The 12,081-nt window shown below is 33.7% G+C and overlaps 1 protein-coding gene across 2 annotated transcripts; it reads right to left on the reverse strand.

Annotated features, from left to right (window-relative positions):
• Nucleotides 1–270: 270 nt before the first annotated feature.
• LOC117339302 (beta-1,4-galactosyltransferase 7-like) lies at nt 271–12,056 on the reverse strand. Of its 2 annotated transcripts, none has more exons than XM_033900812.1 (6): nt 11,975–12,056; nt 4,606–5,098; nt 3,912–4,137; nt 3,134–3,217; nt 2,523–2,627; nt 271–1,106 (listed from the first exon to the last, which is right to left on the reverse strand). In XM_033900812.1, exons 2-6 carry the CDS (start codon nt 5,025–5,027, stop codon nt 900–902), a joined length of 1,044 nt encoding a protein of 347 aa, XP_033756703.1. In that variant the 5' UTR covers nt 5,028–5,098; nt 11,975–12,056; the 3' UTR covers nt 271–899. The 2 variants fall into 2 exon arrangements, with proteins under 2 accessions (XP_033756703.1, XP_033756704.1); XM_033900813.1 differs by having other exon boundaries at nt 11,979–12,036.
• Between the last annotated feature and the right edge of the window lie 25 nt (nt 12,057–12,081).

The raw sequence follows: 12,081 nt of genomic DNA on the forward strand, positions 1-12,081 counted from the left end.
GGTGATTAAGCTTTTGAATAACTGGGCCCAGAATGTAACCCTTGGATTTCATAAGATATTAAGCATGATTTATCAATGTTACTTTATATTTATACAGAATGAAATCATGAGAGGGCCTTTTAAGTTGGAAGAACTTGTGCCCAATCCCTTTGATAAATTGTCAATAAAATATCTTTGGATCAATGATAAAATCTAAAACAGGAATGACAAAGTGACATTGTGGATCTTATGACATCACTTTACCATTATTGTGGATCTTATGATAACATCTCTTTAGCATTTAAATGACACACACATATAATGTTAGGAATTCATTTGATCTAGCATAAAACTCATTGACTTTTCTAATGTACATGTACATTTTTATAATCCTGTCGCCTTCATTCTCACTTCAATTCATTCTCACTTCAAAGTGCCTGGACATCCGGCGTTTGACATGTATCGACTAGAGTAACTATAAATGTACGAAAAACCAGAATTCTGGTGGCTGTGCAATGTGCATAAACAATGCTATAACAGGATTACCACTTTATATATTTAATGGTCTAAACCATGGTGATGAGCTTTGGTCATTGTTATTTAATGTAATATTGTTAAAATTGTAAGACATGCTTGCCGCTGTTGCTAAGCAACAATAACCACCAGAATGTCCTCCGAGATAGGACATGGTGTTATGATACTAAGGTGTAAATATGAACCAAATATGTTGAGTAGTTCTCAAGATATGACACTGTTTTGGAACGGGACAGGACGGACAGACATTGATAACTCTACATGTAAATTTGAATATATGTCCACATACAATGGCAGGGGGACAAAAAACTCCAGATGTTTTTTTTTACAAAAATGACTATCCCTATCACAGACAACATTTGTAATTCCAACTCAGGGAACACAAATCAATTTTTCATGATGAACTTAGCAGCTGATCTGTAAAGCTTTTCATGGTCTTCCTTCTTCAAACACCACTTGGTTTTTTCGAGATCACATTTTAAGCGTACATTAAGCATTGTCATAGGTGCTCCATCAACCATCAAGTTGACACGACGGTCTACACTATACTTCACAGTACTCACACCAGTTTCTCTATCCAGACGACTTGTTAACTGAAAAAATAATGATGACATAGTTTAGGTTATATTATTGAGCAGATTTGACTCATATCTATTGTAAACCTACTTACTTTTTTTATTAGTGCAGTCAAATTTTAGAGCAAACACAGAAAAATGTAAAACATGATTTATTAACATGGACATGCATTAGCGCAGTCAAGAGTGCCCATAATAGCAGGGTGGTCGTAATATTGAGATAATTATGTGAGCTTTCAATGTACATACTTTGTACATGTTCAGGTTTAAATTCCAAATTTTAGCACTGTACATATTGTACATACATCAGCACTGTACATATTGTACATACATCAGCACTGTACATATATTTTAGCGCTGCACAAACAGCATGAAAGGTGCTAAAGTTAAACTACTGCTAAAATATGTATATTTACAGTAATACTACAGACCTCCAGAGTAATCCCCAAGTCACTGCAGCATATAACATAGAGTATAACATGTTAGGGGTGATATTGCTCGATGTTTTTTTTATATTATTTCTAAGATACTACTGTGCAACAGCAATGCATATACACATGTACATTGCTTGTTTTAACAATACATAATATTTCATACATAGTATAGAAATTATCTAATCAACATCATCAAATGAAATAAATAACATCTTCCAAATATGATTGCTTATAAGACTAATAGTTATAATCCCACCAGAATTATCTGTTGAGAATGATTGATGCACACAATTGTTTAAATAGATGAATCAGTCATGAAGGTTTAACAGTTAGGTCACAGAGTACAACAGTAATAGCTTGTGTTTTCTGAATCAAAGATAAGCAACTTACAATATTGCAGCGAATTTATCCACAACTTGTACACATAAATTCTAAACAGGTTAGAATATATACCTACGCACAAGTCTGATTGCCAAATTTGCATATCCCACGACAGGTACATTAGACTATTCATACAAAATATAATTAAAGGCCTTAAAATTACAAGTTTCTATCAACAAAAACCAATATTTGTCAACATTTGGTTTAACTATTTTGTTTAATGTCCTATTAACAGCCAGAGTTATTTAAAGACATGCCTGGTTTTAGAGGTGGAGGAAAGCCGGAGTACCCAGAGAAAAACCTAGAGGTGGAGGAAAGCCGGAGTACAATGTACCCAGAGAAAAACCATCAACCTACGGTCAGTACCAGGCAACTGCCCCACATGGGTTTTGAACTTGCAACCCAGAGGTGGAGGGCTAGTGATAAAGTGTCGGGACACCTCAACCACTTCGCCCCCTTTTGTCAGTGCTGTTAGCATTTTAAATAAATGTTTGTAATATATTGTGTAAGAATATAATGTGATATTCATTTTCATTACCTTTTTCTGGCATGATGAATAATAAATCAACCATTAAATGTGAACAGAATGGCTACTAAGCTTACAAGAGCCTGAACTTACAACTGTTTGATTAAAATATCTCTTGTTGTCCCTTGTTCTCATGGCACCATGATTATGAAAAAATGTGTCTTTTCTTCCTGTTTTGAGTCCCTTTGGTCGTCTTATCTGATAGAAGTAATGAACCAAAATAAAAATAAAATATATCTGTATGTATTGTTTAATTTGTAAAACTTAAATTCAGAATCTTGATTAAATCAGAATAATACCTTAACATTGTCACATTGAGTATTACCCCAATATATAGAAAACAAAGAATTTCATTTAGAAATCTTGTTGAACATAACTAAATTACTTCTGATTGCCAGGTATTTTAGTTTTTCCAGACTTACTTTTTATGATTTTTTTTTATAAAGTACAGTAAACTTTTGTAATTAAACCAGTAAAAGATCTGTCTGGTCTTCCGTATTTTTTGTTATAATTCATAGACAACAATATAATGTATACAACTGTATTGCAAACCGTATCAAATTCAGATTGTGATATTTGAAAATTGGCGTGTTTTACCTTCCTTAATTTTTACTTTTGATTCTTCATTTCCAATGTACCTGGACTTAACATTATATTTAACAGGATCATGCTCACTGTTAATCAACGTTGTTATAAATACATACCTTGAGTCGAGCCTTTAATAATCTCACATACAGTTCATCATCTTCACGCCCCCAGCCCCAGTACCTGTTCGACATTCCATTCACCTGAAAAAAATAGCATCAGTTTATTTTATACAGTTTAGCTAAATTATTTCAGAAGTTTTCCTCCTCTTATATCTACGGAAGACAAATCCTGAGTAATTACATAGTGGAACTGTGAAAAACAGAGTAGCTGAAATCAAAGTCATTTCACATCAAAGTTTATGCATAATCTGTTTATAGACTGGTGTTTATTATTTAATGACTAATATTCTACAAGACAATTCCAGTCATAATCCAAAACTATTGCATAAGAAATGGTCAAATATTATAGGCAACAAAGTTCTTACTACGCTAGGAATAACAATTTCAAAAAGGAAATTAGACCCTTGTTTTTGACTCCCCAAAATGTGTTGTGCTTGATATCTGTCTTTTTTCACAATCTTGACATACATCTTATTATCTGAAATAGTTTTGAATCTGAAATTGCTAGATGGACGTCCATGATGAGCTGAATGCCCTGTCAAAAATAACAAATACACTTGTACTTCTAAACGTGGCATCTACCATGGCCACATAATAAAATATTGGAAAAAGAAAAACGTCAAACATAAATAGTTTTTGCCTCCTGATGCCCTTTGTCATTTGCAACAGTGACGGCTCCCTTTAAAAAACTTCAACCACATTTGTTCTGGAGCATCCATGGTGGATGAAAAGTATTCAATGTTATGTCCACAAGACAAGTATTGTAATCACATACCTGAATGAAATTGTCTTTGTTCATAAGTAATATTCCACCAACAAATTTTGAGTAGTTGTATTTAGGATGATATTCTGGAGAGGCAACATGGAAGGGTCCTTCCTCTGGGTAGCCATAATCCAAATCAGGGTTTTGCGGTAACAAGTCAACATCATGCATGGCAATATAATCACAGTCTGCTCTACTTTCTAAGAAACCAACATTTATCAAGGAAGCTCTGTTGAACCTGAACAAAAATTAGAATGTAGTTTTAGTTAAAACTTATTTCAAGTATTGACTCTATCAAAACTAAATGTTATTATAACAATCCAACGAAATTAAAATTCAGAAGTGTTATGAATTATGAAACCTATGTACATTTATGCAAATTGCAATTGGATGAATATCACTAGCAACATGATGATATTCATTATTGTTTAGTATATTTCAGTTTAAATGATAGATATTACCAACAATATTATAGAATATATACAGTACATTGAGTAATAAAATTGAGTTTGAAAGGCTTCAATTAGCATCAATTAGGCAAGACAGACTGGTGAGGAAATCTGAATTCCTTGCTTTTCTAATATTCCTCATACCAATTTCACAAAAGACTTAACATTAAAAATTAAAAATTAACTTTCATATTTGCTAAAATGATCTATATTGGAGGTTGTCTGACATTCTGAAGAGAAAGAATCTTTAAACTTACCTATAATTATCCACTTGATTTATGACATATATGCGATGAGCTATGTGCTTTTCATTAAGATAATTATGCATGTAAGGTACAAAGTGTAATAACTCCTCCAGTCTATCACGGAATGGCACTATAAGTGCCATCTTATGCTTTGGTTGACCAGCCTCATCTGGTGCAGACAGGTCGCCCCCTTGAAGGTGAGCAGGGGGAAAAACTTGGCCCAGTGCCTGAGATTCATCCACATTAACGTTGAGATTACATTTTCTCTTAGCTTCTTTACATAACATAGATAGGTCAACTGCCGGAGAAGGAATGGAACATCCAGCAATGTCTTGTAGAGGGTATAAAGAAAGTATAATGATGAATAACAGACAGCCGACAAGTCCAAGAATTAGGCATTGTCCCTTGCGGCATCTCAATCTTTGTAAATCCATCCATATAGAGAAACAAAGTCTTGAACCATTTAGCGAGGAGACAGCACTGTGTCAACCTCGAGAATCACCACCTGGAAGGAAAATAACATGAATTCATTAAAATAGTATAATTTTTTTATATATTTTCTTAAACAAAGTTTTGAACAAGACTACATATCAGTAATTTTTGCATTACATTTGATCATGAAAGTCTATCCCATTAGATCATAATAGTTACTTAACTTTTGAGAAAACTATTATGAATAAAATGTATTAAAATATATTTACCTGTTATTTTATCTAATAGTATTTAATCAACTTGTAATAGGTAAAAGCAAGCAAATATCATCAAACCTAATAAACAAACTCAAAATTAATGCTCTATTAACACATCTGTTTTGTGTCATGTAAAAATATATCAACATAATGATGATAGAATTATATAAACAGTAAGACATATTAATCAGTAGACTGGCTAACTGATCGTAAATTTTATCTCTGTTGAGGCAAACTGTTCTACTTGGTACGCTTTCCAATCCAAGTGAAAGCTATAGGAGATTTAGAAGCTGTATGTTACATATGTACAAAACCAAATGTTACAGCTAGTGCTAGGATATCACTTTCACCAAGAGAAAGCCAAGGGTGTCGTTCTGAGAATATATCACTGTCACCTACATGTACATAGTAATGAACTACTTCATCTATTTGAAGATCATGTCATGTGATAGTGGCCTGGGCGCTAGAAGAGCAGATGAAAGATATTGTAGTAAAAAGGTTTATTCATAAAGTAGGCCTGGAGGCAATTGCAAGCTATTTCAGCCGAAGAGTTATTTTTGTTTTACATGAGAGCTTATGATATGTATTCATATCTTGTGTGGAGGATTGAGGTACGAGTTGGTCTTGTCCTGTTTTTATGTAGTGTTTTGTTTGTAAGTCATACAGGACTCTCGTTCTTTCAAGTGAATCTCTGATTGCCAGTTAAGATGTTGAAGCCTGCCACAAACACTGGGTGTGTTTCTATTTGTTGGTGACTAATCTTGCTTCTCTATGCTAGTGCACCATTTGTATTTTGCTAATCTATTTAAAGTACATATGTAGAAGGGTCCCAAACAGAGCATACATATTAATTCTCATGGTGCAAAGCTGATTGTGACAGTGCTTTAGTGTCAATCTGTTGGTATAGTGGAAGTAGTGTGGTAAGCTTAAATATAGCTAGATATTCAACAATTACTAATCAAAGTTAGAAATTGTTATAATAGTACAAAATTATAGCCAACAGAATGAACAGATCTGGGCATCTAGATATTATATAGTTGATCCTTGATTATGAGCAATATTCAGTATTCTTCTTCATAATCATGTGCATCATTCATGAGAATGTTGTTGCAGAGTTTGCGCATGGTGGAAGGTAAAAAGCTATTCACAATAGCCACTGTAGTGTAATTAAAATTAAAACAAGGTTCAAAACAGATTTATCATATTCTGTCTATAGAACATGCTGATTTGGAAGGCTTCAGTACGTAGATGTCACAACTGATGATGGTAGTTGATTATATGTCCTCACTGCAGATTGAAAGAATTAGTACTGGTACATCTGTGATCCTGATGTAGTTTGGATGAACCTGTTGTTATATTACATACAGAAGGGATGTTTCTGCATAGGTAGATGTCAATAAGTTAAGGCCATGGACGATATTATATAGTATCATCTCTAGATCTGATTCTGTAGGGTTAATCTGGAAGAGTTCTGATGTTAATCTCACTTTATAGCTACCTTGCGACAATTTATATTGCATCTGCATAGCAAGATTGTCAGAAAATTTGAACCATTGTAGGCTGTGCCAGCCGAGGGTTCGCTGAAATTGGCTTTTGCTGTACTTCTACTTCTAATACCAAGTAATAAAAGACTTCAACTAGTTGAAGGTTATGTCATGTATGAAATGGTTGTGACAAGAAATGGAGAGAACAGAGTTAATGTTTGAAGATGAGATTGCAGTTGTGAAGGAGGATACCTTGTCTGCATCCTGATGAAATTTCACGCTGTTGTGAGTTTCAATAAGTGATTGTCTGGAGAAAGAATTATTCTTTCCTCACAGACATTGCACGTTAGATGATGCTTGTTCTAGCTTGCTGATGCATGTTGGAATGATTTGGTGGACTCCAGATGACAGATACATACTTGATGATGGGGCGTACCATGGTCGTGTATCTGGCTGCCTTCATATTAGCTAGACATGTCTTCAGTGTCCTCTATACAGAAGCATTGGTGGAAGTGACTTTCTTACTGGTACTGTAGCGTTGATGTGTTTGTTCCAAGAGAGGTTATTTTGAAGGCGGATTACTTAATGCTTGGTCGACGCCTGGCATTACTGTTTCTTAATCTTAATCATGGACTCCTCTTCTGGGTTATATTATCCGGTACTCCAGTAATATTAGAGGTTAACACGACAGGAAACTTTTGACAGGCTGCCATATCACGGTGTTAGATGTTCCAGTGGTACAGGTAAATTCTATCATTTGTGGAGTGCGCTGATGTGTAACGTTTCACGTAACATTGAATTTCCTCACTTACATTGAAAACGCTCACTTCACATTGAATTTCCTCAATTACACTGAATATGTTCACGCGACATTTAAAACGCTCATTTACATTAGAAAATTCAAATTGGCGTGAGGAAATTCAATGTTTTGGGGTTACCAGTGCATGTAACCTCTAATTACCATCGCACGTAGGACCTGTTGCTGTGACACCTCTAATCAAAGTCGTTTAAAAAGTTATGATAACTCACATTTTACATGACGTACGTGACTAATTATTCTATTAAGCTATGATAAATAAACAAAGTTACAATATTGTGTCCATATCTATATCCAAAATCAGTGATCATTAGCCTTTCTTGTCGTTTAAGCGTAGGTCCCATTGATATATACCACCATACTTGTTTTGATTGTGACCTCTTGGGGTTATTTCTGGTTTATTCAAATTTGGAGTTGAAATAGACAAAACAAACAAAACGCTGTGAAAATATTGCGTTACTCTATCTGTTTCATATGTGTTCTGTATTTTATAATAACCGGAAACACAAAGTTGTTTTAGTGACCCAATATTGCAACACAGAAGGTTGCAAGTGAATTATAGTGGATTTAATTATATTGAAGAGGTGTCCATCAACAGTTTGTCCATAAATGGAATAATACTTTAATTATCAACAAGTAAGTGTATGCATAAATGTAGTTGTTAACATGAATTATCGTTTTAGATGGTTTATGACACTTTTTCTTTGTTGCGCCCAAGAATCTGGGCGCTGGCAGCTTCAAGAAACACACGCTGATGGGATACGAGGTCATTATATACACCAATGTAATCAGGTGAATAAGACCTCATATACATATATATACAGTTGGGAGCAAACTAAACTTGGTACCAAGTGCACTTCGTAGTGCACACGTAGTGAACAACGTAGTGCACTAGACTAAACATCGTAGTGAACTTGAGTTCACTACGATGTTAACTCCAGTGCACTACAATGTTAACTCCAGTGCACTACGATGTTAACTCCAGTGCACTACAATGTTAACCCAAGTGCACTATGATGTGCACTTCAGTTCTTGGGTAAATGTTGTTATGAGCTATATGATTTGATGTGTTGTATATTATGTGTGCAAGTCAAGTTTTGAAGGTATAGCTACCCATGTTCGTGTATGTAGCACAATTAAACCTTCTGACTCAGTACTAATTTAGACTTGCTGACAGAGAGATTTCTTATTTAGACTTAAATATAATATATTCTGTCAAAATGTCAGTCTTAACGTATAAAGGCCAGAGGAATTCGATCCATGCTAGATGCAGGAAATGTGCATTTTTAATACTATGCTAAAACAATATGAAATATTTAAGTTCCATCTTCAGACATTCTAGTGGTTTCATTTTATATTTATTTCATGTTTGTAAATGATGTATTAATGAAACCTGACTACAGGTACATTCATCTTGTCAATTATTACATGTAACTTACATATTATGAGAGGATACCTATAGTTAGATAAGGTATCGGTATAATGCCTGCTATAAATGGACCCCCTTGGAGTTAATTGGGGAAACTGGCCTGATCAGGTGTGACCTACACCACACAAGGTAATTAATATGTAACAGGTATGAATGGCAGTGGTCTAGGGGCCCCAAGGGCACTGGACTGGTATCAGTCTCTTGCAGTTAAGATTTTATTAGGATTTAGTGGCACTATATAATTCATTGTGTGTAAAAGTATGTAGCTTCCCCTCAACTTATGTTAATTATTTGTTTTATATTGAATAAGCAGACAAATTTATATATTTTCCTGAAAGCTTCACATACAATGTTACAATTATAGTTATATTCATGATATATAAATGATTAATTGATTAGGGAGTATACCTATAATTATGTATACATATTAAGCACTCTCCATTAAAAGCCATTAATTACTTGTTTGATATTAGGTAAACAAACAAATTTATTTATTTTCCTGAAAGCTTCACATACAATGTTATAATTATAGTTATATTCATGAAATATAAATTATTAATTAATTAAGGAGTACCTAATTAAATATATATATAAGTAATCTCCATTGAAAGCCGTTTGTTATAAAATGAGAAATCATTTTAGATTTCATCCATATACTAATTAGCAATACTGCATTTTGGTTGTCATTTAAATAATGAAACTGAAAATTCAGTGAAAACAAAAGCAATTTTGTTTACTGCAGATACAAAATATGAAACAATTGACTAAGCACTGTTTACTATTGTATACTGTTCACAAAACTGTATTAAGTTGAATCGCGTTACATAATTATGAAAACAGTTCAAACTGAGGAACAAGTTAATCTCCATGTGGCTTCTCGGTTGTACCTTGTTGTGCCCATCTCCCCCACCAAAAAAAGAAAGTCAAAGTGAATAATCCAACTTTAAATGTAAGTATTAATAAATTTGCATTCTTATTGATCAATATACGACACCCAGCGTTTACCAGGTAAGACATTCTGAACTATGATACAGGTAAAGTATTTTCTTGGTCAGGTGAGACTACAGGTGAGAGAGTAGAACAATAGGGGATAATTACAGGTAAGGTCTAACCAACAGATACATTTTCACACCTTGGTCTTGTATGGTCATACCTGAGTGACCACCAGGTAAATTCCATGTAAAAGTGATCAGTCAAATGCAACATTTTGTAATCAAACATTTCAGCAAAATAATAATGATAAGTAATTAACCTCCCTATAGACATTTGAAAAAAAATCATTTGTTTATAATCTAATAAATATAATAATGTAATAAGTAATGAAAAAAGTAATCAAATTATAAACATATTTGTTTTACTTATTATTTTTAAGATCTAGTCGATGCAGACATTTGGTCTAGCATGACTGTAACTATAATTTTTGAAACTTGGATTCGACCCATACTCTAATACACACAGCTTGGTGACACTTATCAGAACGACAGGTAAACTCACAAGTTTTTGTTTGGATTCTGAAAACCTTTATAATATTATCTCGAAAGTCTTATTATAAAATTAAATAAAGTTGCAAACCAGTATTTTTATTTCTCGATAATAATCAATAATTTTAACGGGAAACTAATTTATACAATTATTAGGTACATACGATAAAAGTTAGATTGGGGACTGATTATATATAATTACATGAGTGTTTTGGGGAGGGGTAGCCATGCATGACTAGTACAGTACCTGTACAGGTAAACCCTTAATTAAGCTTAATGCCCTTTGGCCATGCCAGGACAGCTGGACTCCTTGTGCCAGATTCCTTGGCTGTGTTTTCACACCTTTCAACAAAATAACAACCATAATCCCATGTTGTGTGATTTACCTGGTCTGAAAAGACTATATACCTGACGGTATACAAACTATAACATTTATGTTGCATGTACAATATATGTTTCAATGAAGGCAGAATCAATATAGCTTGATGTTAATCGATTTAATTTTAGTTTCAAAACTGGTATTTTCCATGCTTTCTTAATTTTAAGTTTTTGTGTATATTCTATTTACCAATATGTGACATGTATTATACTTATATACATGTAATAAACATATCTGGAATAAAATGTACACACCATCATGAATACACACAATATACATGGACTAGTCCTTGTATATATATTTTTGAAATTTTGTTTTAATGAAACATATGTTCAAGAGATTTTGCATTGTATATCAAATACTTTGTATGTATTGACTCTAGTGCACTACGATGTTCACTCCAGTGCACTACGATGTTCCCTCCAGTGCACTACAGTGTTAACTCTAGTGCACTACGATGTGAACTCAAGTGCACTACGATGTTAACTCAGGTGCACTACGATGTTAACTGGAGTTAACTTTTGTAGTGCACTGAAGTGCACTAGACTACCAAGTTTAGTTTGCTCCCAACTGTAGGAGTAGGTTATCCGGATGAATTCACTTTTCTCTGGGTTGAAGCATCAGCAATCTATATATATAAAAATTATATATTCTTCCATTCCTATAGACTGTCCATATCTTTGTTGTAGTTGATCCGAGTCGTCACAAGTTCAGAAGACAAAGGGTTCAAACTATGTCAAGGAGATAATTATAAGTCTCTAAGTTAAATCCAAAGAGTCAAATCTCATTTTGGGGAGTCAAAAACATACTCTCAGCTGTTACAAGTACTGTAGATACTAAATACTTCAACCCCCGAACACAGGGACACGTTACAATAATAATGTATACATGAAATTATTAAAAAATGTATGTGGGCCAGTATAAACATAACACAAGAAATGTGTTGTAACGTAAACTGAGGAAGTAAACTGAGTAACGTTATCAAACCTGTTATTTTCGGAGAAAAAACAGTTGTTAAAAATAAAACAACAATAGAACTAATGTGTTACCATAAGAATGCTACACAGCTTGATTACCATTGTAAAGATATAAAGTGCCATACCCACGTAATATTATCTGCTACAGCTGCTGTTTGACACGTTCAACGAGCTGCAGATCAAAACCGGAAATGCGTGATGTGTGTGTAATGAAGGAGGTAAATCGGATAAA

The sequence above is a fragment of the Pecten maximus genome, chromosome 12 (assembly GCF_902652985.1).
Source record: "Pecten maximus chromosome 12, xPecMax1.1, whole genome shotgun sequence".
In the NCBI taxonomy this organism is placed as follows: Eukaryota; Metazoa; Mollusca; class Bivalvia; order Pectinida; family Pectinidae; genus Pecten; species Pecten maximus.

Excerpts from the sequence above, each read along its gene's own strand:
- LOC117339302 (XM_033900812.1), bottom strand. The coding sequence starts at position 5,027 with ATGGATTTACAAAGATTGAGATGCCGCAAGGGACAATGCCTAATTCTT. Across the intron at positions 3,218-3,911 it reads ACAAAGACAATTTCATTCAG|GTGAATGGAATGTCGAACAG; the intron begins GTATGTGATTAC and ends TATTTTTTTCAG. Across the intron at positions 2,628-3,133 it reads TATTAAAGGCTCGACTCAAG|ATAAGACGACCAAAGGGACT; the intron begins GTATGTATTTAT and ends TACTTCTATCAG.